Genomic DNA, 25,324 nt, shown 5'->3' with positions numbered 1-25,324 from the left:
ATACATGCAAATCAAATGCCTGAAATTACTTCCAATAAACAGATGCTGAAACATTAGTACTGTGTCCAAGAGGCCTACGGGATCCGAAATTTGGAGGCTTGGAGAGCCTTCAATTCTGATTACTGGGACTGAAATGGTTCACCCAATAGAAACAGCCAGTTGGTGTCTGTGAGGTAGAGTGCGAGGCAGGACACATTTGGGAGACAGAGTGGCAGACTGCTGTCACTGAGAACCTGCTAAGCAGCTGGTGACCTAGCTTTTGAACCCCAGAGGCAGGCAAAAATGTAATCCTGTTTCAGCGTTTGTTACCCTAAAAAACAAAAAGCAAAAACAGATCCTGTTCCCTTAAAGCTTAATATACATCACAGTGCTTGTGCTGTGTAATTTGGCCCCCCCATATCACCTGGCTGATCCTACCAGTTTCTGCTCTCCCCCCTGTACACTGACCATGGAGTATTATGGCTGCTGAGCCCTGACACCGTGGTCAGCGTATGTGTCTCCGTCATCTTCAGCTCTCCCTCTGTCCTCCTCCCCCCCTCCCTGCCTGTCAGCTCACTAGCGCCGCTCTGCCCCCCTCCCAGTTGCTATAAAACGATGTTATCTTTACATCATCCCCTCTGTAAGACTACAAACTGTATCCTAGTGCCTGTGCTTTATTAAAAAAAAGCAGATTTCTACCTGTTTTCACAGTGCCGCTCCGCTGTCACATGACTCCTGGGTCTCTCCTCCTTTCCTCCTCGCCTCCCCTGCTGAGGACACAGGAAGTTCTTGACCCCGCCCCCTGGAGATGTTAGACGGGGAGAGAAGAGAGTCGGGAGTCACGTGATCGCCGATAGGAGCTGTGAAAACTGGTAAAAATCAGCTTTTTTTTTAAAATAAAGCACAGGCACTAGGATACAGTTTGTAATCTAACAGAGGGGATGATGTAAAGATCACATAGTGGCCTAACAACCACTTTAAGGGACAAGATTTCCAGATGGTGAGCTGAAAGTTTGATGTTTCGTTTCCTGTCTGGCTGAGGAATGTTGTTTTGTTCGTTTTGGAAACAATAAAGACTATTTTACCTTTACAAACCGCTGGCTGGTGATCCCCGACTCTCCACATTAGGGCCCTTTCACACCAGGGGATCGATTGGGTCCACCTGTCTGTTTTTCAAGCAGAATCGATCAGACCACTCATTGTTCTCTGAGGCCTGCATCTAATTTGATCTGGTGGCCAAAAACAGACTAATGGGGATCCGTTCCCCATAAGTCTAGGGGATCGGATCGGGTGACAGTCAGATGAAAACGGACAGGCGGACCGTTTCCATCAAACCGCCCTATAGAGAACAGTGGGCTGTGTCTGTGTCTGCTCTGCATAGCGGAGTGGATTCAGACCTGTCATCCACCTCCATCCCGTGCTGAGCAGGCCAATCCACTTGACGGAGTTACCATTGTTGACCTCCGTCTCAAAATACCAGTTATCGGACTGTCATGTGGATACTCCTAATTCAGTAATTAATTTAAGGGTGCAGAAAGTGAAGTCAGAACTCCTGATCTGTATCCTTGCACTGGGCTAAGAATTAATTTCTTAAAGCAGCACACTAAGGGCTAATTCACACGGGTGCAAAGGGCTGAAAACCAACAGAATTCAGCATATTTCTGTCCCTGGTAGTTACAGGTGTTTGTGTACATGTAAGCTGTTACATGTGTACAGAGACGGATGAGCACCCCTGGACATACAGCATCATACAAAAGTGAGTACACCCCTTATATTTTTGTAAATATTTTATTATATCTTTTAGTGTGACAACACTGAAGAAATTACACTTTGCTACAATGTAAAGTAGTGAGTGTACAGCTTGTATAACAGTGTAAATTTGCTCTACCCTCAACATAACTCAACACACAGCCATTAATTGTCTAAACCGCTGACAACAAAAGTGAGTACACCCCTAAGTTAAAATGTCCAAATTGGGCCAAAAGTGTCAATATTTTGTGTGGCCATCATTATTTTCCAGCACTGCCTTAACCCTCTTGGGCATGGAGTTCACCAGAGTTTCACAGGTTGCCACTGGAGTCCTCTTCCACTCCTCCATAATGACATTAAAGAGCTGGTGGATGTTAGAGAACTTGCACTCCTCCACCTTCCATTTGAGGGTGCCCCACAGATGCTCAATAGGGTTTAGGTCTGGAGACATGCTTGGCCAGTCCATCACCTTTACCCTCAGCTACTTTAGTAAGGCAGTGGTCAACTTAGAGGTGTGTTTTGGGTCATTATCATGTTGGAATACTGCCCTCTGGTCCAGTCCCTGAAGGGAAGGGATCATACTCTGCTTCAGTATATCACAGTAGATGTTGGCATTCATGGTTCCCTCAATGAACTGTAGCTCCCCAGTGCCGGCAGCACTCATGCAGCTCCAGACCATGACACTCCCACCACCATGCTTGACTGTAGGCAGGACACACTTGTCTTTGTACTCCTCACCTGGTTGCCACCACACATGCTTGACACCATCTGAGCCAAATACGTTTATCTTGGTCTCATCAGACCACAGGGCATGGTTCTAGTAATCTATGTCCTTAGTCTGCTTGTCTTCAGCAAACTGTTTGCAGGCTTTCTTGTGCATTATCTTTAGAAGAGGCCTCCTACTGGGATGACAGCTATGCAGACCAATTTGATGCGGCGTATGGTCTGAGCACTGACAGGCTGATCCCCCACCCCTTTAACCTCTTCAGTAATGCTGGCAGCCCTCATACATCTATTTCCCAAAGACAACCTCTGGATATGACACTGAGCACAGGCACTCAACTTCTTTGGTCGACCATGGCGAGGCCTGTTCTGAGTGGAACCTGTCCTGTTGAACCGCTGTATGGTCTTGGCCACCATGCTGCAGCTCAGTTTCAGGATCTTGGCAATCTTCTTATAGCCTAGGCCATCTTTATGTAGAGCAACAATTCTTTTTTTCAGATCCTCAGAGAGTTCTTTGCCATGAGGTGCCATGTTGAACTTCCAGAGACCAGTATGAGAGAGTGAGAGCGATCACATCAAATTTAACACACCTGCTCTTCATTCACACCTGAGACCTTGTAACACTAACAAGTCACATGACACCGGGGAGGGAAAATGGGCAATTGGGCCCAATTTTTCACTTAGGGGTGTACTCTCTTTTGTTGCCAGCTGTTTAGACATTAATGGCTGTGTGTTGAGTTATTTTGAAGGGACAGCAAATTTACACTGTTATACAATCTGTACACTCATTACTTTACATTGTAGCAAAGTGTCATTTCTTCAGTGTTGACACACAAAAAGATATAATAAAATATTTACAAAAATGTGAGGGGTGTACTCACTTTTGTGAGATACTGTAGATGTTTTCTGTCCAAGGATGCTCTTCCATTCCTGTAAGCATGTAACTGCTCCGTACAGCCACATGTCTGTAAGCCAGTCATTGATTTGTACAGGCTGCTGGCCACGGTTATACACAAATATTTGTACATCCCGGGTGCAGAAGTATACTGAATTCTGTTGGTGTATGGCCCTCTGTGCTCATGTGAATGAGCCCTAAAACACAGATCTATGAATGCAGCCCTGCTGTTTAACAATGTTTCAGTTGACACACATTTTTTTGGCATTGTGTAAAAATGCAGACACTCATACATTTATACACACCACACACCAACTTACCTGGACGGTGTGGACAGGGCACATAGGGAACAATTGTTTTTATTGCATTCTTGCATTGAACCTGCATTGGTCAATGTAAATCAACCCAGATCAACACACCAGGTGTGAATGAGCCCTAATACCTATTTTAAACAAGTGATGTCACTATCATATAACCCCACTGCCTGAGTGGCACAACATAACAGTGTCCCAAGGTTTTAAATGCAAGGCCTTCTATTGTTGCTTATGATGAAATGCTAATCTTTTCCATGACAGAAGCACAGTAGGGCTTATTTTCGGGGTAGGTCTTATCTCCCTCCCTGCCTATCAGGAATCCCCTGTGTGAACCTAGTTTAGTGTTTCTAAAATCCTAGAATCCACTTTATTAGTGTTTTATATAATGCCCAGTGTGTGTTTCTGTAATAGAATAGTGGAAAATACCTTCGGTAGGTGATCTCCCGCTCTGCTGTCCTTCTCCTCTCATAGCTGTCAGAGGGGGATCTCAGCCCCTCCCCTCTGCAGTGTTCAGAGCGGGTCACAGAAGCATAGAGTATTAGATTAGAATTGTGTGAAATACCTTTGTTACTACGCCGCTCGGCGCTCAGCTGATTTCTCACTGCTCTTCCTTCTCTTCTCCCCATTGACAGCTGGGGGTCACGGAAGCACCGAGCGGCGCTGTAACAAAGGTATTTCACACAATTCTAATCTAATACTCGGCGCTTCTGTGACCCGCTCTGAACACTGCAGAGGGGAGGGGCTGCGATCCCCCGCTGACAGCTATGAGAGGAGAAGGACAACAGAGCGAGGAATCAGCTGAGCGCCGAGTGGCTCTGTACTGAAGGTATTTCACACTATTAGAATACAGAAACACACACTAGACTATTATATAAAACACTAATAAAGTGGATTCTAGGATTTTAGAAACACTAAACTAAGGCTTATGTTCGGGGTAGGGCTTATATTGCAGCCCTCCCCTAAAATAACAGTAGGTCTTATTTTCAGGGTAGGTTTTATTTTCAGGGAAACAGCTCAATTTCCAGCTCCGTTCTGTCACAGGCGGAGTGATATTAAATGTGTGTACCAGCCAGCAATACCCACCAGCAGTACCAGTCAGCAGTACCCACTAGCAGTACCAGCCAGCTGTACCCACCAGTAGTACCAGCCAGCAGTACCCACTAGCAGTATGTAACGCTCCTGCGTTTTATGTATGATGTGGATTTTCAGCTGCAGAAATATTCCACTTCAGTAGTCATGTAGAGAAACGCTGAGACACCATTCCCAACTCTCAATGACTCATCATGTGTGGAGGATCTCAATTCAGCAAGTAAATACACACACTCAATAAGATGTTTCCTAGAGTGGCTTATGTATATAGTAACACAGTGATGATAGGCTGAAGAGACAGGTTGGGTAGAGATGGTAGATGACAGACACTTGAAAGGAAATGTTCTTGAAAGTAAGATAGTAGCAGATGAGATGCAGATAGGTTTAGCAATCATGTATGGTAGCAGATGACAGAGTAGCAGGTGGACATACAAGAGAGATCAACCCAGTGCAAGAACAGGTGGTAGTAGGCTCAAGAGCTAGCAATCTTAGATAATGCAGATGTAGTAATAGTCCTTAGTATGCAGAGCTAGATAGTGTAAGCTTTAGTATAAAGGTTATAGAGGTTTCCCCTGTGGGGTACTTATCACTAATAGCAATGTAGCAGAGGAGAGGTTCGGCAAGAGCGGATGATCCGGTAGCGGGATACAGGGATCAGCGCAGCGTGGTTCCGACAGCGAGGTAAGCTTGCAAGCATGAGAGCTTCAAGACAGGTTAGCATCAAGGCACAAATGAGTTTGAACGAACACATGTGAGTGAGAGCCGGCGATCTAAATAGCCATCCAGTCCGGCGCTCAGTGATGACAGCATCAGTCTTAAAGGTGTATGCGCACCTTACCAAAAGAGAATGGTGGGGCGCATACACTTATGAAAGAGTAATTAGGGTACCCAAAGGTACCAGAACATTACACAGTACCAGTCAGCAGTACCCAACAGCAGTAACAACCAGCAGTACCAGCCAGCAGTACCCACCAGCAGTACAAGACAGCAATACCAGCCAGCTGTACCCACCAACAGTACCAGCCAGCAGTAACCACCAGCAGTACCCGCCAGCAGTACCAGCCAGTAGTAACCACCAGCAGTACAAGCCAGCTGTACCCACCAGCAGTACCCACAAGCAGTACCAGCCAGCAGTAAAGCATAATTGTAAGTATCCCAGCATGTGCAGTGTTTCTGTCTCTTACCATCATGATTATTTCAAATCACTGAAGTGGTCATGGTGGTTAGAGTGTTCCTTTAATATCTCTAAGAAGAAGTAAACCTCTGTATACTGATTCCATTTAATTAGATCATCCTCTAGTCTAGTGGTGTTAAAAATGGGGGGGGAGGGGGGCGGCAGAGTGCCACCTCCTTGAAATTAGTTTGCCACCTTCCTGAAATTAGTTTTTCCAGGTTGGGATGTCTGGTGTTCTATTAGTTAATTCTGGCCATTAGAATGCATTAATGCATGAATGTGCCTAAACATTTTTAGCATCGCTGCCCACTTATGTGTGTTTATGTGCGTTTGCGGATTTTTCTGCTCTAACGCTCCTCACTTGAACATGTTGGGAGATGGGGGAAACCTTTTTTTGTAAGCACAGTAGCACAAATTAATACATGGAGTGACTTTAAAATGTCACAGAATTAGAGGGGAGGACGAGATGAGGAAGTGGACTATGAGATGGTAAAGGAAAAAGGGACAGCGGTGAAGAGTGGGTGAACCCAATAAGTAATGTAAGGGATATGTAGGAAAGTAAAATTCCAATAAGTAGTGAAGGTTGGATTATATATGGTGTAAAGGGTCATTTGGATTTGTTCCCCTGTCTGTCTGTTCTTTCCCTTTGGTGTCATGTCTGTGTGTTATAGTAGTTAGGCTCCTTTCACACTAGGAGTCCGACTTTGACGTGACTTTGAGAAGATTTTTACACTCTCTGGCATTGAAGTCGTGTCAAAGTCGGATCAAAGTAGTGCAGGAGCCTTTTCTGAAGATGCAGCGACTTCAGTACTGTTCATCCGAACAGCTCTCAAAGAGATACATGGCATTTCACATATCTTGCGACTTTAGGTCTAACAAGTCGGATTCTCAGATGCGCAAGTGTGAAAGCAGCATGTGGGACGTGGGATAATTTTGTATTGTTAACAGGGCTGGCCCAAGACATTGTACTGCTTGGGTCCAAGAATAAAATGCTGCCCCCCCCCCAAAAAAAAGAAAAAATCACGCCCAACAAAAGGCTCCCACATCCATTATTTTATATAAATATAACCTTTAGAAAAATATTATGTATACTGTTATCTTCTTCCATAACTCATCACTGGACCGGTTCACCAAACACCCACTGTCTGTCCTCAGTCCTCCTGTCACTCCTGTGTCTGCCGCACCCACCGCCCTAGAAGATCCAGCCTGCCCTGCGTGAGATGAAGTGTGCTGATGTCTGAGGTCATTACACACACCGCCATCACGTAAGGGAAGTTCCCCGGAGGAGACACTCTGCCTCCTCATACTCATCAGTTTGCACTACGGGCGGCAGTATGATATGGGAAATTGCAACCTGTAACATGCTGCAAACTGATGACACACAAAACTGCTGTAAAAAAAAAAAAAAAATTGTGAGCCAATTTGCTGCCCCTCTCTAAGTGCTGCCTGGGTCCAATGGACTCAGTGGGACCCAGGGTAGGGCCTGGCTATGATTGTTAATGAAACTAATAATAACTTAAATAATGGAAAAAAAATCAGGGACCTTCTGATTTGTGTTCATTGTTTTTATCATGATGGACTAAAGCCTCGTACACACGCGTCGAAAATCGGCAGGGAATTTTTGTCTGACGACCGATCTGCCGATTTTCGGCTTGTTAGTATGATGCTTCCGACTCCGACTTTTCGGCCAAAAAAAATCTGGTGTGCAGGCTATAAAATTTTTGTCCGCCGTCAAAACACGGCCGATTTTCATGCAGTCAGTACAGATTTCGACGGGGAAAAATCTTATGAGCAAGACTGGGCATGCTCAGAGATGAAAGAACACAAAGAAAGCAATCCAACACATGACATCACTTCTGAAGTAGAATTTTGTCGTGTGGGAAAATTCGTGTGCAGTCTAGAGCACATTCCAACCAACAGACACCACTCTGGACAAAAGACGGACGACCGGTCGGCCGATAATCGTTGCGTGTGTACTAGGCTTTAATGTAATATTTTCTATTATGTCAGGACCAAAATCAATGTCCATTCATGTTAGGGAACATCTTGCTTCACATCCATCTGCAGACTAGAGGCTTTACCGTATACAATTTATGAATAGCAGCCAGAGGCCAGTAAACATGGCTTTCCCGTCTCTCGGCCCTATTCAGAGGTAACATTCATGGCCTGTTTTAGCTCAAATTTAAAATTTGTGTAATTTTCTCCCATCTTTTTCTGTGCATGTGGGGACAAAAGGGAGTAGTTTCCTGCTGGGACAATCAAGCAATTATCTTCAACACCAAGTTCAAAAGCAATTAACAAATGCTTCTCCAGGCTTATCTCTATCCTCCGACATGGGACATGTTAACATCCATGACGGACATCAAAGAGGATTCTCTTCCTTGTATTACTGTTCAGTTTGATTCTTTAGGCTGGTTAAAGGAGAGAGGGAAAATCAGGTTATGTAATATCTAAAGGCTGGCTTTTCTGTAACCATTTCAGTCTGGTTGAGGACATTTCCTTTAAATCTTTAGTACTTTATTCTTAAAAAAAAAATAAAAAAATAAAAAAATCTCAAAATCGAATGCAACTTAAGGATTAATTGCAAAAAAAAAATCCCTGAAAAGAATGGTTATTACCACAGGTATGCTCTTTTTGGTTGTGGACTGCAATGCTTTGTGTGAACTATGGCTTGTATACAGTTAAACATTTTGAAAGCTGGTTTTAGGATCCCTAGCCTCTAATCATATTACCTGGAACCTTTAAAGAAGAGAAGTAGGAAAAGTGACAGCTGTGCCATTACCAGGTCGCAAACATTATTATATACAGTTTGCCTCCGCTGTTAACAGATTTATTACTAAACTGAAGTAATAATCTGCTTGATAGATATTCCAGGCTCCAGAAGAACAGCAAGCTGAAAAGAACAATCCACTTTAATACTCCGATAAAAACTGCCCAAAGATGCAAGCGACCATCCATTAGAAGACGCATATACTGCGTAAGTAATCAATCTCAGCGAAACGGACAACTGTCTGCTTTGTTTCCTTTGGTTGTTCCCCCAGAGATAAGTGCCAGGGACATATGGCTGCCCCCTAAAAATAAACAATCAAACATCTGAAACGATTTTTTTTTTAAATATCACTAAGTGGCAATTCATTCAGCTCTATGCATAACACCGAAAAGAAAATGAATGTGAAATGCTGCAGTGCATTGGCACATGTTTTTGTAGGCTGTAGGCAGACATGCTGCATTTTTATGCAACGCACACCAACGTACATGTATGGCGTGATAGAGAAGAACTGCCAGTGTCTTTGCATTGAGCCAGCGTTGACCAAAGCAGATCAACACAACTCAACACACCTCTTGTAAATAAGCTGCAAATCATTTAAAATCTTGTTTTATTCTTCTGTCATCTCTTAACAATCTGACATTGCTCCTGCGGAGTGTTCTTGGACCCTACGCCCAGGATGTACACAGGAGCTCTACTTAGTTTTCCAGTGCTAAGCCCCATCCCTCTCATTCAGCTTTCAAAGAAAGAGCCTTTATTGCCTTAAAGTGGATGTAAACCCCGTTCCTGAAATTTTGATGTCGGCACATATATTTGTAGTCTTTATTTATGTCTTTCCAAAGCCCTAAGTCCTGTGTATTTTTGTTTCTTCGTTCCTCTGTTATCAGCATGATAACTTCTGACAAGTTCTCTGACAGAGGGGATAAAAGCAGCTGGAAATTTGTGTCTTGGTGGGTGCCTAAACATAGATTAGCAGAGAGCTGGTCTATTCACAGCACAGATCTGCATGTTCCTTCCTTCCTTCCTTTGCCTATGTGGAGGGGGTGGGGGTTGCAAACCTTTCCTCCAATCAGCTGCCAGAAAGTGTATGCCAAGACTCCCCACCCAGTGCTGGAACAGGTAGAAAAAATTCTAACATGATGTTCACTTTCTGAACAGTGTAGAAAGCTGAAGACAGCAGATATACAAATAAAACGTATGTAGGGAGATTTGTTTCATTTCTGTGTATCATCTGAGGCTGTTCACTTCACAGGATATATGTGACGGTTTACATCCACTTTAAGTATTGGTGGTGCCTCTCCAGGCTGAGGTGTAGCGCCTCACTGGCACTCAGGATGCCAATGTAGGAAAAACTCATCCAGTGAGCAATGAACATTTGAGCCTGAAACTGTCGCTTGCCATAGCCAATCCTAGTATGTATCCTAACCATGTATACATGTAAAAGCCTCAGTCAATGCAGCTCCTTGGGCCATGCTCCCCTGCCTTTATTGCCCATTATCTTTTTTTCCCAGATGAATGGCACAGGCAGGACATAAGCTAGATTTAAACTAGCCAAAGCTCTGAAAAGTGATCTGTGGTGGATCCCTTTTCAGAATGTTAAGATGTTTGTTTTCTTTTATCCGACAAACAGCAGTGTATAATGAGGCTAATGGCACAGCTACCATGAGCCAAGCATTTGGCTCGTGATTGTGGTGGGTCCCACTAACTTTTAAGGGAGAGTTTGACATACAGTGCTGACTGTCAACTGCGCATTTTGCATTAAATTTGAAGCGGCTGCGGCGTGGAGCATTGTGCCCATTGCATGTGAACACCCTCCTTCTGGCTGTTATTTAGTGTTCAGGTGGTGGAAGAGGTCTTAGGCTTATATAGTGCCATATTGCATTTGATTTTTTATTTGTCTCTTTCCAAGAGAAGTAATTAGTTTGTTACCCTTTGAATATATACCACAATCCATGTAAAATTCAGATTTTTCTCCTTTATTTTATTCAAATCAATAAACAAATTTGACAAGGAAAGAGGTCTTAGAGTTGAGAGGGGTAGAAAGCTAAGGAGGTGGAATTAAAGGGACATTTGGTGCAATACGATACGCTGCATGTATGTAGGAGGTAGTAAGATGACATGTAACCACTGAATGTCTAACAACTAAACCACTTAACCACTTAAGCCCCGGAAGATTTTACCCCCTTCCTGACCAGGGCCTATTTTGCGATTCGGCACTGCGTGACTTTAACGGACAATTGCGCGGTCGTGCGACGCTGTACCTAAACGAATTTGACGTCCTTTTTTTCCCACAAACAGAGCTTTCTTTTGGTGGTATTTGATCACCTGTGCGATTTTTTGATCATGCACTATAAACAAAAAAAGAGCGACAATTTTGCAAAAATAACAATATTTTTCACATTTTTTTTATATGAAATTCCTCAAAAAAAAAATGCAAAAATCTAAATTTTTTAACATTTTAGGCCAATTTGTTTTCTGCTACATATGTTTGGTAAAAAAAATTGCAAAAAGTGTATTTTGATTGGTTTGTGCAAAAGTTATCGCGTTTACTAACTAAGGGAAAGATTTTTGTAATTTGTTGTTTTTTTTTTTAACGAGTAATGGCGGCGATCTACGATTTTTTTTGCGGGGCTGCGACATTCAGCGGGCAGATCAGACCCTTGACTGACATTTTTGACACTTTTGGGGTTACCAGTGACATTACTACAGTAATCAGAGCTATACATATGCACTGTTACTGTAAAAAATGACACTGGCAGTGAAGGGGTTAACTTTTTTGAGAGGGAGGGGTTAAGTGTGTCCCTAGGGGCGTGATTCTAACTGTGATTGGATGTGGTGAATTTGTACTTGTTCAAAATAAAATGAATGCATTTTTTTTATCGGTGTACCCAATTTTGTCCTTTGTGAAAAGCAGTAACTCAGTCATCAATATAGGCCTATACTAAGGAAGAATACCAACAATGCTACCCAGGAGGCAGTTATATTTAAATGTATTGTAATTGTACTGTCCCCCTTTATATTGTAAAGGGATAAGCAAACTGTTGGCGCTAAATAATAATAATAACCCCCAGTGACGAAGTCGGAAGTGACGAAACACATCGGGTGTGGCTATACGGCAAACCAGAAGTGTTCTTGGAAGGAGTGGAGGGCGGCGTCTGTGATCTGTTAACCAGCATGGAGGTGGTAAGGACCACTGGGGGCGCTCCATTTCCTATTGTGTCTACACCAATGTGCTGTTTATTTTTTATTAGTGTAAGTGTAATGGGAGAAGGATTATTTTAATAAAATATCTTACTTTAAAACGGTATCACACGAGTAGAGAATTATCTCTTTTCCATATAACCCTTTGGGAATCGTGTACAAGAGGACCCTCTGAGTGCATTTTAAACCCTGAGAGGACTACTGATACGACTATCCCAAAACGCTTTTGCCCACATCACGTGAATGAGGGGCTACTATTTCTGGTAAGGAACCATCTAATGGGAGTTGTTGTGCACGTTGGTGATGGTTTAACAAGGTGACTGGAGTTTGATTCATGGTAACCACACCTTGAGAGCCTATATGGGATTTTAATGATTGAATGATTGAAAGGATCACATCCAGGATTACATGCTATTAGCAGGAACACTTGGAATACAGTAGGATTCAGAGTATACTTTCATAGCGATTCTCTGCTCATTGTTAGGCAGTGAGATCGCTCTGAGCACATTGTGGGACTTTATGTATATGTTCACAGTGTGTTTTACTTTATTTTTTCACTGTTTTGATTTTGCTTACATGTGAATTTTGCACATATCTATATTTTGCTTGGTCATGATATATCGGTATCAGATTTTGTTTTACACATGTATCAGCTCTAATTTAATTTGCGCAACTTGGTGTAAAAGACACAAGTCCATCTGGTTCAACCAACAAGAAAAAAAAAAAGTATTAAAAACCCAACCATACAATCCCATATACACAATCCTATACCCGCAGTTGATCCAGAGGAAGGCGAAAAAACCCCAGCAAAGTATGATCCAATTTGCTACAGCGGGATAAAAAAAAAAATTCCTTCCTGATCCCCCAAGAGGCAATCGGATATTCCCTGGATCAACTTTACCTAAAAAAAAATGTAGTACCCACTTACTGCATATTAGGTACACCCAGGAAAGAATCCAGGCCTTTTTTAAAGCAATCTAGTGAGCTAGCCAGAACCACCTCTGGAGGGAGTCTATTCCACATTATTCCACATTTTCACAGCTCTTACGGTGAAGAAACCTTTCCGTATTTGGAGAGAAAATCTGTTTTCCTCTAGACGTAAAGAGTGCCCCCTTGTCCTCTGTGTTGACCTTAAAGTGAACAACTCAACACCAAGTTCACTATGTTGATCATATCAAGAGAGAATAAATTCAGTTCCTCTAATCTATCCTCATAGCTGAGCTCCTCCATGTCTCTTATTAGTTTGGTTGCCCTTCTCTGCACTTTCTCCAGTTCCCCGATTTTTAAGAACTGGTGCCCCAAACTGAACTGCATATTCCAGATGAGGTCTTACTACTGATTTGTACAGGGCAAAATGATATCTCTCTCTCTGGAGTCCATGCCTCTGTTAATACAAGAAAGGACTTTGCTTGCTTTGGAAACTGCAGCTTGGCATTTCATGCTATTATTATATATATTTTTTTCAAATAATAATAATAATAGTTTATGGAAGGTGATGCCCTGAAAGGATCTTACTTTCACTCTGAGAGTCTGTGCTTCTTTTGGTGTCCACTGGGGGCGCTGATGCTCTTTCTCTACTTCCATTGTGCTTCTGTTTGTGCCGTGCGCTCTCCAAAGCTCTGAGCTTCCGTGCATGCTTGTGGCCCTTGTAATGAGCTTCAGCCTGGTTCTGTAAGACACAAGATCACAGGGACATAAGGAGGATAAACATCTAAAAACCCTAAGCACACATACTTTGTTCAGAGAGGGTCAAATCTGCAACAATAGCATATATACAGTATAACAATCTAACATCTGGTTACATCTACATACATGATTTATATTCTGTTGGAAATCATTGAAACAGTTTTGAGAAAAAGCTTATAAACACAAGTTCCTGGATTCGGTGGGATTTCATAGAAGGGCCCATTCAGACGAGCGTTCTGATCAGATCCTTTTATTTTTCAGGTGGATCTGAACAGAAGCTCAGTGATAGTCTATGGGCAGGCAAACATACGTCTGTTTACTTCTGACTATCTTCATCTAGGTCCAACAAAAAAAAAGGATTCGTCTTTTTTCGTTTTTTTTGCCCCCTTAATGACCAGGCCATTTTTTGCGATGTTCTGGAGTCAGTGGAAGAAGAGGAAGAACTGTGCATACAGGATCAAACAGCCTTTTTACACAATGCAGAGGATTAACCCCTTAGGTTCCACAGTGAGTATAACAAGCATGCTTTACTGCATATACAGACTGATTTTACTGTTGTGAGTTTAGTAACACTTTAAAGTCCTTTTAGTTGAGAGGCATTTGTTCCATAAACAGATCCCATGCCGAATTGGAGCAGAATAGAACTGATGTCACGTTTTTGAGATCTATGTACATTCGGGTTTTACCTCCAGCCTGAAAGCAGACCTGTGTTAGGTCTATGGGCAGGTATACATCTGTTTACACCCTTTTACCTTCAATGTGTCCTGTTTAGTTAACCACTTGCCTGCCGCAAATATACTGGCTGCGCGAACTGCCATACCTGTACAGCGGTTCGCAGGAGCGCCTGCCCCCATTAGGCAGCAGGGAAGCCAATTCATGGGGCCAGCGGCCACGGTTGCCACCGGGCACCCGCGATCGCTCCCAGTGGAGAGAGAGCGATGGTCTCCCGTTGTAAACACAGACCGTTGTTCTCTCTGAAATGAACACAGAGAGCCCGTGATCCTCCTATTTAGGATCACAGGTCTCTGTGTTAATTCCACAAGTCCTTCCCCTATACAGTTAGAAAACACTCCCCTAGGCTCACACTTAACCCTTTGATCGCCCCTGGGTTAACCCCTTCCCTGCCAATGTCATTATTACAGTAACAGTGCATATTTTTAGCACTGATTACTGTAGTAATGTCACTGGTCCCCCCTAAAGTGTCAAAAATGTCAGTTAGGGGTCCGATCTGTCCACTGCAATGTCGCAGTCCAGCTAAAAATCGCAGATCACCACCATTACTAGTAAAAATAAATAAATAAAAATTCCAAAAATCTATCCCGTAGTTTGTAAACGCTATAACTTTTGCGCAAACCAATTAAAATACGCTTTTTGGGATTCCTTTTTTTACCAAAACTATGTAGCAGAATACAAATTGGCCTAAACTGATAACAAAATTTAATTTTTAAAATGTTTTTATTGGAAATGTTTTATAGCAGAAAGTATGGCGTTTTTTTCAAAATTGTCGCTCTTTTTTAGTTGTTTATAGCGCAAAATCTAAAAACCGAAGAGGTGATCAAATATCACCAAAATAAAACTCTATTTGTGGGGGGAAAAAAGGACATCAATCGTATTTGGGTATGGCGTCGCATGACTGCACAAATGTCCGTTAAAATAACGCAGTGCCGAATCGCAAAAAATGGCCTGGTCATTAACCACTTGCCGACTGCCGCACGCCTATCTACGTCGGCAGTCAGCCCCTCACAGGCAAAGTGACGTAGGTCTACGTCGCTATCCTGTGAGGGTCTAGGGAGCGAGCGCGCCCCCGCATGGTCACAGACCCCCGCGCGTGTGTGACCGGCGGACCCGATGTCCGCCGGTCACTCTGCGATCGTCGCTGCAGAGGGAGAAAGTCAGGCAGCTTGTGTAAACAAGCCACCTGTCATTCTCCCCTGTGTAGAAACTGTGATCACACGGTTCTACTATGTAGAACCGTTGATCACGGTTTCTACAGCTCAACAGACAGCCAATCACAGTTAGAAGCACGCCCCTAGGGACACACACAGCCCCTCCCTCTCAAATAAAGTTAACCCCTTCACTACCAGTGTAATTTTGCAGTAACAGTGCATATGTAAAGCACTGATTACTGCAGTAATGTCACTGGTAACCCCAAAAGTGTCAAAAATGTCAGTCAAGGGTCCGATCTGTCCGCCGCAATGTCGCAGTACCGCAAAAAATATCGCAGATCGCCACCATTACGCGTTAAAAAAAAAACAACAAACATGACAAAAATCTTTCCCTTTGTTAGTAAACGCGATAACTTTTGCGCAAACCAATCAAAATACGCTTTTTAAGATTTTTTTTACCAAACATATGTAGCATAAAACAAATTGGCCGAAAATGTTAAAAAATTTTGATTTTTACATTTTTTTTGGGGGGAATTTCATATAAAAAAATGTGAAAAATATTGTTATTTTTGCAAAATTGACTCTCTTTTTTTGTTTATAGCGCATGATCAAAAAATTGCACAGGTGATCAAATACCACCAAAAGAAAGCTCTGTTTGTGGGAAAAAAAGGACGTCAAATTCGTTTAGGTACAGCGTCGCACGACCGCGCAATTGTCCGTTAAAATCACGCAGTGCCGAATCGCAAAATACCCCCTGGTCAGGAAGGGGGTAAAATCTTCTGGGGCTTAAGTGGTTAAGGGGGTAAAACCTTCCGGGGCTGAAGTGGTTAATGGGAAGATAAGTGTTATGTGGTTTCTCTTCCCCCAGCTTGTATTCAGCTGAGAACAGAGGTTACGTGTTTATCAATAAAAAGACCCATTAAAGAATATGTAAACCCCAAATTTCATATTCCTGATATGCGCCTGCCATTCCATGTACATGTATGAAAAGGTATCCTGTTTTGTTTGTATTGCTCCCTTTGTGTGAAATCCCTGCTGTTCCTGCCAGTCCCTCTGCTTTCCTATTACAAATTGACTACACTAGTCATGAGAGCACACTGTGGTCAGTTCTCTAGCTGTGCTGGGAACTCAGTCTGCTCTCCTCCAATGATCAGTCTTCTGCTGACACCCCCACCCTGCACAGCCTTTCAATGGGAAGATAACTGTTATGTGGTTTCTTCTCCCCCAGCTCTTATGCAGCTGAGAACAGCGGTTACGTGATCATTTTTAAAAAAGGGAACAAAAAGGTATTTATAATGTTTCCTAAATCTATACACAAATTTTAGGGGCCACACACACTGGCTTAAAAAAAACGTTGCTTCTACAGGAGTTTTGTGTTTTGACTGTAGAAGCAGCTCAATGTTGTTCTGTGCCATTAGGACATTTATAAGCATGTTTAAAGTGTTCCTAAACCCAGGAGCCTGCTTTTACTATATCTGATCTCCCACAGCACACAGAACATGGAAATGCAATTATTTTAGTAAATATAAACTGCTAAATACCTTTTCTCATCAGCAGTATATAGCAGTCTTGTGACTTCTATCAGTGTCTGGTTAAAGCTTGTAAGGAGATTTTTTCAATACTCCTCTGACTGTCCTATGAGGATGCAGGACCCCTGACCCTGTATCTGGACAGTGCTGGTTGGCCCTGTGCTGATCACATGCACCCTCCCAAGAAAACAAAAACCTCAACTCTCTTGCAATACACACCAAACTGAGCATCTGCAGAGTGACTCCAAAGGTTCTGTCTTATCAGAAGATGGGTTGGGGACAGTGGAATAAGGGGGAGGATCAGAGAAGACAGGATCAAACAGCATTTTTACATAATGGGGAGGATTAACCCCTGGGGTTTCACAGTTAGTATAACAATTAGGATGCTTTCAGTCATGTACTCGCTGATACTGAGTTCCGATACCTTGCGTGCGATTTGTGTCCATACAAAATGAATGGGTGCAAGCCGCACTGCAAAAATTCTCATGCAATTTGAACAGGAATGCAGTGCGATTTCTGTCTGAATCACATGCAATTTCCCCTACTGCTGCTGTGTGTGTGAATCCAGTAATGTAGTGCTGGAATAGGCAGTTTATTAAAATGTAATGTCACAAATTAAATATCTAGTCAAATCCATATCTGCAGTGTTCCCCATCCCACCGCTGATAGCAAACAATGGCGGCTGGAGGTGCTCACAGGGCTGGAGGAGAAGTTCTGGGACTCCTGTGGTAATATGGTGGAAGGGATGTCAGCTTGGGAGCGCCTCCAGCGACTGTGGGTTGCTATCTAGCGACAGGACGGGGACACTGCAGGTATGGATTTGGCTAGATATTTACTTTGCGAGTTGTTATGACATGTTAACCCCTTCCGTACCGCGTCATGTCAAATGACGTCGGCACAAATCCTTTCTCGATCCTGGCGGACGTCATATGACGGCGCCCGGATCTCCCCGCTACTGCGCGCCCCCGGGGGCGCGCAGCGCGGCGATCGGGGGTGAGGCTCGTCCCTCGGACTGAGCCCAACCCCGATCAAGGTAAACAGCCAATGAAATTGGCTGTTTACCACGTGATCGGCTGTGTCAATCACAGCCGATCACATGAGCGGCTCCAGCGCGAGCCGCTCGTTCCTTCCTTAATGCGCGCCCCCGGGGGCGCGCAGCGCGGCGATCGGGGACGAGGCTCGTCCCTCGGACAGAGTCGATCCCCGATCTAGGTAAAGAGCCAATGAAATTGGCTCTTTACCACGTGACCGGCTGTGTCCAATCACAGCCGGTCACAAATGTCATCAGAGAACACGGTAACTAGCTGTCACCGTGTTCTCCTCCTCACACACTGATCCTGTGTGAGGAGGAGATTGTGGTAACAGCTAGTTACCAACTACAGTGCACCCCAAACACACTGATTGTCCCCCCCCAATAAAGAGCACCTGTCACTAGCCCATCAAAGTACCCGAGTACCTGTCACCCGCCCATCAGGTACTCTGATGACAGGTACTCGGGTACTCTGATGGGCTGATGACAGGTACTCGGGTACTCTGATGACAGGTACTCGGGTACTCTGATGGGCTGATGACAGGTACTCGGGTACTCTGATGACAGGTACTCGAGTACTCTGATGACAGGTACTCGGGTACTCTGATGACAGGTACTCTGATGGGCTGGTGACAGGTACTCGGGTACTCTGATGACAGGTACTCTGATGGGCTGGTGACAGGTACTCGGGTACTCTGATGATGGGTACTCGGGTACTCTGATGACAGGTACTCGGGTACTCTGATGACAGGTACTCGGGTACGCTGATGACGGGTACTCGGATACTCTGATGACAGGTACTCGGGTACTCTGATGACAGGTACTCGGGTACTCTGATGACAGGTACTCGGGTACTCTGACGACAGGTACTCTGGTACTTTGAGTACCCGTCATCGGAGTACCCGAGTACCTGTCACCTACCCATCAGAGTACCCAAGTACCTGTCACCTACCCAACAGAGTACCCGAGTACCTTCCACCTGCTCATCAGAGTACCTGACACCTGAAGTACCCGAGTACTTGCCACCTGCTCATCATTACCCATCACTACTCATCAGTACCCATCAGTACCTATCACCTATTAGTATCAGTACTGATCATCCGTACCCATCATCAGTACAGTATCAGTATCACCTATCAGTATCAGTACTACTCATCAGTACCTATCACCTGCCTGTCACCTGCCCATAAGAGTACCCGAGTACCTGTCACCTGCCTATCGGAGTACTCAAGTACCTGCCACTTGCTCATCAGTACCAGAGTACCTGTCACCTGCCCAGCAAAGTACCCGAGTACCTGTCACCCTTCATACAGCCACCATGTCCAAGTCCAAAAAGGTTTATATACGTCCTCCGTTTAAACCTAAATACCGGTGTTATGGCAGCAGATAGCTGCCATAACCCTGGTATTTTTTTAAACGGTGGACGGTTGGCTTTCCGATAAGGGTGGTCCCAGCGGCGGATTCGCCGCGGGATCACCCTTCCGGGGTGGCGGAAGAGGTGCCCCCCCCCCCCCGCTATATTCTGGTCCTTTTCCCCGTTTACCGGACCCGCCGGCAGCGGGGAAAACGATCCGGTCCCAGATCCTCACAGACAGGATGTCGAGTGAGGGCAAGCTTGCCCTCACTTGACTCTATGGTCTTGGAGGACCGGAGCTACGGCAAACGTCATTGCCTAGCAACCAGTTTAAAGGTCCCTTTTTTTTTTTTTCATTTTATTTAATTTTTTTTTTATTTTTTTTTTTTATTTTTTCTATCTTTTAGTGTACTTGTGAGGTCTGAGGACTTTTTGACCCCAGATCTCACAAAAAAGAGGTCCTGTCGTGCCTTTTTCTATTACAAGTAATGTTTACATTTCTTGTAATAGAAATAAAAATGATCATTTTTTTTTTTTTAAAAAAACAGTGTAAAAATAAAAAATAATAAATAAAATAAATAGTAAAAAAAAAAAAAAAAAAAAAAATTAAAGCGCCCTGTCCCCGCGAGCTCGCGCGCAGAAGCGAACGCATACGGAAACCCCGCCCACATATGTAAACAGTGTTCAAACTACACATGTGAGGTATCGTCGCGATCGTTAGAGCAAGAGCAATAATTTGAGCCCTAGACCTCCTCTGTAACTCTAAGATAGCAACCTGTAGAAATTTTTAAAATGTCGCCTATGGGGATTTTTAAGTACCAAAGTTTGTCACCATTCTGTGAGCGTGCGCAATTTTGAAGCATGACATGTTGGGTATCTATTTACTCGGCGTAACATTATCTTTCACATTATGGAAAACAATTGGGCTAACTTTACTGTTTTCTTATTTTTTAATTAAAAAAAGTGATTTTTTTCCCAAAAAATTGCGTTTGGAAGACCGCTGCGCAAATACGGTGTGTGATAAAAAATATTGCAATAATCTCCATTTTATTCTCTAGGGTCTCTGCTAAAAAAAAATATATAATGTTTTGGGGTTCTAAGTAGTTTTCTAGCAAAAACAACTGATTTTAGCTTGTAAACACCAAATGTCAAAAATAGGCCTAGGCAAGTGGCTAGGATGCATGATGATGCTCCTTGGATGTTAGGCCCCTGTATATGGCTAGGCTGTGAAAAAGTCTCACACATGTGGTATTGCCATACTCAGGAGGAGTGGCAGAATGTATTTTGGGGTGTCATTTTTGCTATGTACATGCTATGTGTTAGGAATATTCTATAAATTTACAACTTTGTGTAAAAAAAAAAGTTTTTATTTTTTTCCCACATTTTCCAAAAACTTGTGGAAAAAAAATGACATGTTCAAAGGACCCATAATGCCTCATAGAATATACGTTGGAGTGTTTGCTTTCCAAAATGGGGTCATTTTGTGGACTTTTCCATTGTATTGGTGCTCTAGGGCCTTGAAAAGCGTGATAGGTAGTAAGAAAGTTTTATGTGTATTTATGCTCCTAAAACGCCTTATGGTGCTACTTGGACGTGGAGTCTCTTTTTGTGGCCAGGCTGTGTAAAAGTCTCACACATGTGGTATCACCATACTCAGAAGGAGTAGCAGAATGAATTTTGGGGTATCATTTTTGCTGTGTACATGCTATGTGTTAGAAATAGCTTATAAATTGACAACGTTTTGGGAAAAAAAAAGAAAAAAAAATGTTTTCTTCATTTTCCCAAGAATTGTGGGAAAAAATTATAACTTCAAAAAACTCACCATGCCTCTTACTAAATACCTTGGACTGTCTACTTTACAAAAAAGGGTCATTTGGGGGGTATTTGTACTGTCCTGACATTTCAGGGCCTCAGGAAAGGCCATCAGTACATCTGGTGTGATCAATTTTCAGTAATTGGTACCATAGCTTCTAGACTCAATAACTTTCACACAGACTAAATAATATACACTAATTTGGGTTAATTTTACCAGAGATATGTAGCAGTATAAATTTTGGCCCAAATGTATGAAGAAAAATTAATTTTTTGCAAAATTTTATAATAGAAACTAAAAAAAGTGTTTTTTTTGCAAAATTTTTGCTCTTTTTTTGCTTATATCACGGAAAAAAAAAACCCCAGTTGTGATCAAATACCACCAAAAGAAAGCTCTATTTGTGTGAAAAAAATGATAAAAATTTTGTTTGGTTACAGTGTAGCATGACTGAGCAATTGTCATTCAAAGTGTGAGAGTGCTGAAAGCTGAAAATTGGTTTGGGCAGGAAGGGGGTCTAACTGCTCTGTATGGAAGCGGTTAATAAACTGCCTATTGCAGCACTACTTGGCGCCTAGCTTTCTTTACTGGGTTCACACGCTGAATAGCGGTGGGGAGAATCGCATTCGATTCCCACAAGAATTGCACTGCATTCCTGTTTAAATTGCATGTGATTCTTTGCAGTGCGATTTTCGTCCATTCATTTTTTATGCTTTTTTTATGCAAGGTATTGTTTCGATATCGGGAGCATTTTCATGAGTATGAATACTTGTAAAAATACTCACTATCGGCACTGATATTGGTATTGGTGCATCCCTAATAACAAACATGCTTTATTGCATATACAGGCTGATTTTACTATTGTGAATTTAGTGACACTTTAAGCTCAGGGTTTAATAGCAGAAAAAAAACGTCTGTTTTGTGTTAAGAGCAGTTATCTGGCAGAATAAAACGCCAGATGCGCCTAAATGCTAGTACAAAAAACACTCAAAATGAGAGTTTTTTTTCTGCCAATGCAACTGGCATTTTTTTTTTTTTTTTGAAGCCAGTGTGCATGGACGCTTAAACTGAATGCGTTGTTCTAGAAGGTGAGGGTTTACAATGACTTTAATGTTCTAAAAACTCCTTACATAGTTATATAGTTACATAGTTAGTCAGGTTGAAAAAAGACACAAGTCCATCTGGCTCAACCAATAAAAAACAAAAAACAGTAAGGAAAACCCAACCATACAATCCCATACTGTATACACAATCCTATACCCGCAGTTGAAGGCGAAAAAAAACGCAGCAAAGCATGATCCAATTTGTTACAGCAGGGGAAAAAAAACTTCCTGATCCCCCAAGTGGCAATCAGATATTCCCTGGATCAACTTTACCTATAAATATCAGTACCCACTTATATTTAGTACACCTAGGAAAGAATCCAGGACTTTTTTATAGCAATCTAGTGAGCTAGCCAGAACCACCTCTGGAGGGAGTCTATTCCACATTTTCACAGCTCTTACTGTAAAGAAACCTTTCCTTATTTGGAGACAAAATCTGTTTTCCTTTAGACGTAAAGAGTGCCCCTTTGTCCTCTGTACTGACCTTAAAGTGAACAACTCAACACCAAGTTCACTATATGGACCCCTTATGTATTTATACATGTTGATCATATCCCCCCTTAATCTCCTCTTCTCAAGATAGAATAAATTCAGTTCCTCTAATCTTTCCTCATAGCTGAGCTCCTCCATGCCTCTTATCAGTTTGGATGCCCTTCTCTGCACTTTCTCCAGTTCCCCGATATCCTTTTTAAGAACTGGTGCCCAAAACTGAACTGCATCATCCAGATGAGGTCTTACTAATGATTTGTCCTTGGTTATATAAATATTTTGTACATGCAGGCAGCCATACTTGTCCATTATATACTCCAGGCTCTGCCTCCTGCTTCGCAGTGCCACAAAGTAGTTATACTTTACTGCTCTTTCTCACAGTGCGAGTCTGCAAGAAAACAAGGCATTTCTAATGTAGCTGATAACTTACATGAACTACACTGATCCAGAAAAAGTTCCATCTAGTGGTTAGTCCAGAAATATTTATTTTTAATAGATAAACACAAGTCTGTAAAAATATCATAGAAAAAACTACATTCGGGTAACACACATTGTCACACCTTATGTCTTGCTGCATCAGGCAATGAAGACCATTATAGATAGAGGAGAATATGGGCGCTTCCGTGGGACGGAGCCCTAGGACCGAACGGTGGTTATAGTCAGTGTGCACTCGGGCCGCACTTAAGAGAAGAAGCAGCTCTGTGGGATGTAGAAGGAAAGCAAGGCGCCTCTAAGGAGCCACGCATGCTCCAAAGCGCGTTACCGCCCACCACCACCTGACTTTGGCTGTGTGCATTCCAGCGTGGTCCCCTCCCAGAAGCACCAGCCACGCTGCTCCTCCCTGTATGCACACGCGCCAGCATTGCATAGGACACCGGACAGCTGCGAGTCGGCTACCCTTCCTCATTCCATCCACACAGGCAATGCAATGCTGGAAGTTGATTACAAGCACCCTCAAGGTTTTATATACATGGAACAAACAAATGGTTACTGCCCACACCTGTAACTGGTCTCTGCAGCAAGGAGCATTGGAAGAGCAACGCATGTAACAAGACACAAAAAGATTCCAAGCGCTCCTTACCGACCAGTCTGCGACCAACCAAATTGACCTGTCTAACAGTATGCGTTATAAACAGGGGTTTAGTTGCACACATTTGCAAATACATGCATAAGCCACAGAGCCCCGACAAGGCACCCCATTTTCTGTGGTCCTAACTCTAAATTCTGTGAGTCTCCAACAATGGAAGCACATGCATTTAAATGGACAGGTATAGGGCAGATATACCTGAAGGGAGCTCATCCCTTCTTAAAGGAACAGGGGTATACATGCTTCCATTGTTGGAGACTAACAGAATTTTGAGTTAGGACCACAGAAAATGTGGTGCCTTGTCGGGGCTCTGTGGCTTACGCATGTATTTGCAGATGTGTGCAACTAAACCCCTGTTTTTAACGCATACTGTTAGGTCAATTTGGTTGGTCAAAGACAGGTCGTTAAGGAGAGCTTGGAATCTTTTTGTGTCTTGTTACATGCATTGCCCTTCCAATGCTCCTTACTGCAGAGACCAGTTACAGGTGTGGGCAGTAAGAATGTGTTTGTTCCATGTATATAAAACCTTGAGGGTGCTTGTAATCAACTTCCAGAATCGCCTGTGTGGATGGAATGAGGAAGGGGAGCTGACTCGCAGCTGTCCGGTGCTCTGTGCAATGCTGGCATGTGTGCGTGCAGGGAAGAGCAGTGCGGCCGGTGCTTCCGGGCCAATGCTGGAATGCACACAGCCAAAGTCAGGTGCTGATAGTGGGCGGTAATGCGTTTCGGAGCATGCTCAGCTCCTTAGAGGCGCCTTGTTTTCCTTCTACATCCCACATATTTGTTTCTTCTCTTAAGTGTGGCCCGAGTGCACACTGACTATAACCACCGTTTGGTCCTAGGACTCCGTCCCACGGAAGCGCCCATATTTTCCTCTATCTATAATGGTCACCAGTTACAGGGGTGGGCAGTAGCCATTTGTTTGTGCTATGCATTATATTTGCAAGGGAACGCACTGACACCTTTGCTGCCATTGTGCTATAGGCTGGGTGTTCAGTGTGCCCGTGTGCCTTTAAGAAGGGGTGGGCTCCCTTCAGGTATATCTGTCCTACACCTGTTCATTTAAATGCATGTGCTTCCATTGTTGGAGACTCACAGAATTTAGAGTTAGGACCACAGAGAATGGGGTGCCTTGTCGGGGGTCTGTTGCTTATGCATGTATCTGCAGATGTGTGCAACTAAACCCCTGTTTTTAACGCATACTGTTAGACAGGTCAATTTGGTTGGTCATAGACTGGTCGGTAAGGAGAGCTTGGAATCTTTTTGTGTCTTGTTTCATATATATGGAGTATCCTGTAAGTGTTTTCAATCCCTCTGCGTTTTAACAAATGGTCAATACTCCACTTAGAGGCGCCTTGTTTTCCTTCTACATCCCAATGAAGACCATTATAGCCTTTGGACTTACTCCTACAGCATTTGATATCCAGTTGAGTAATCAGGCTGCCCAGGACCTTCACAG

The 25,324-nt window shown here is 43.2% G+C and overlaps 1 protein-coding gene across 2 annotated transcripts in view; it reads right to left on the bottom strand.

Moving 5' to 3' along the window:
• Positions 1 to 25,324, bottom strand: part of ZNF385C (zinc finger protein 385C) — a 330,357-nt gene that overhangs the window by 31,815 nt on the left and 273,218 nt on the right. For both annotated transcript variants that reach the window (XM_082271505.1, XM_082271506.1), the window contains one exon: positions 13,407 to 13,560. In XM_082271505.1, coding sequence (XP_082127631.1) covers positions 13,407 to 13,560 — 154 coding nt within the window. The remainder of the gene's footprint in view (positions 1 to 13,406; positions 13,561 to 25,324) is intronic.

Source organism: Pelophylax lessonae (assembly GCF_965119305.1).
Source record: "Pelophylax lessonae genome assembly, chromosome: 11".
Lineage (NCBI taxonomy): Eukaryota > Metazoa > Chordata > Amphibia > Anura > Ranidae > Pelophylax > Pelophylax lessonae.
This window is presented reverse-complemented; position numbering and strand designations above follow the sequence as displayed.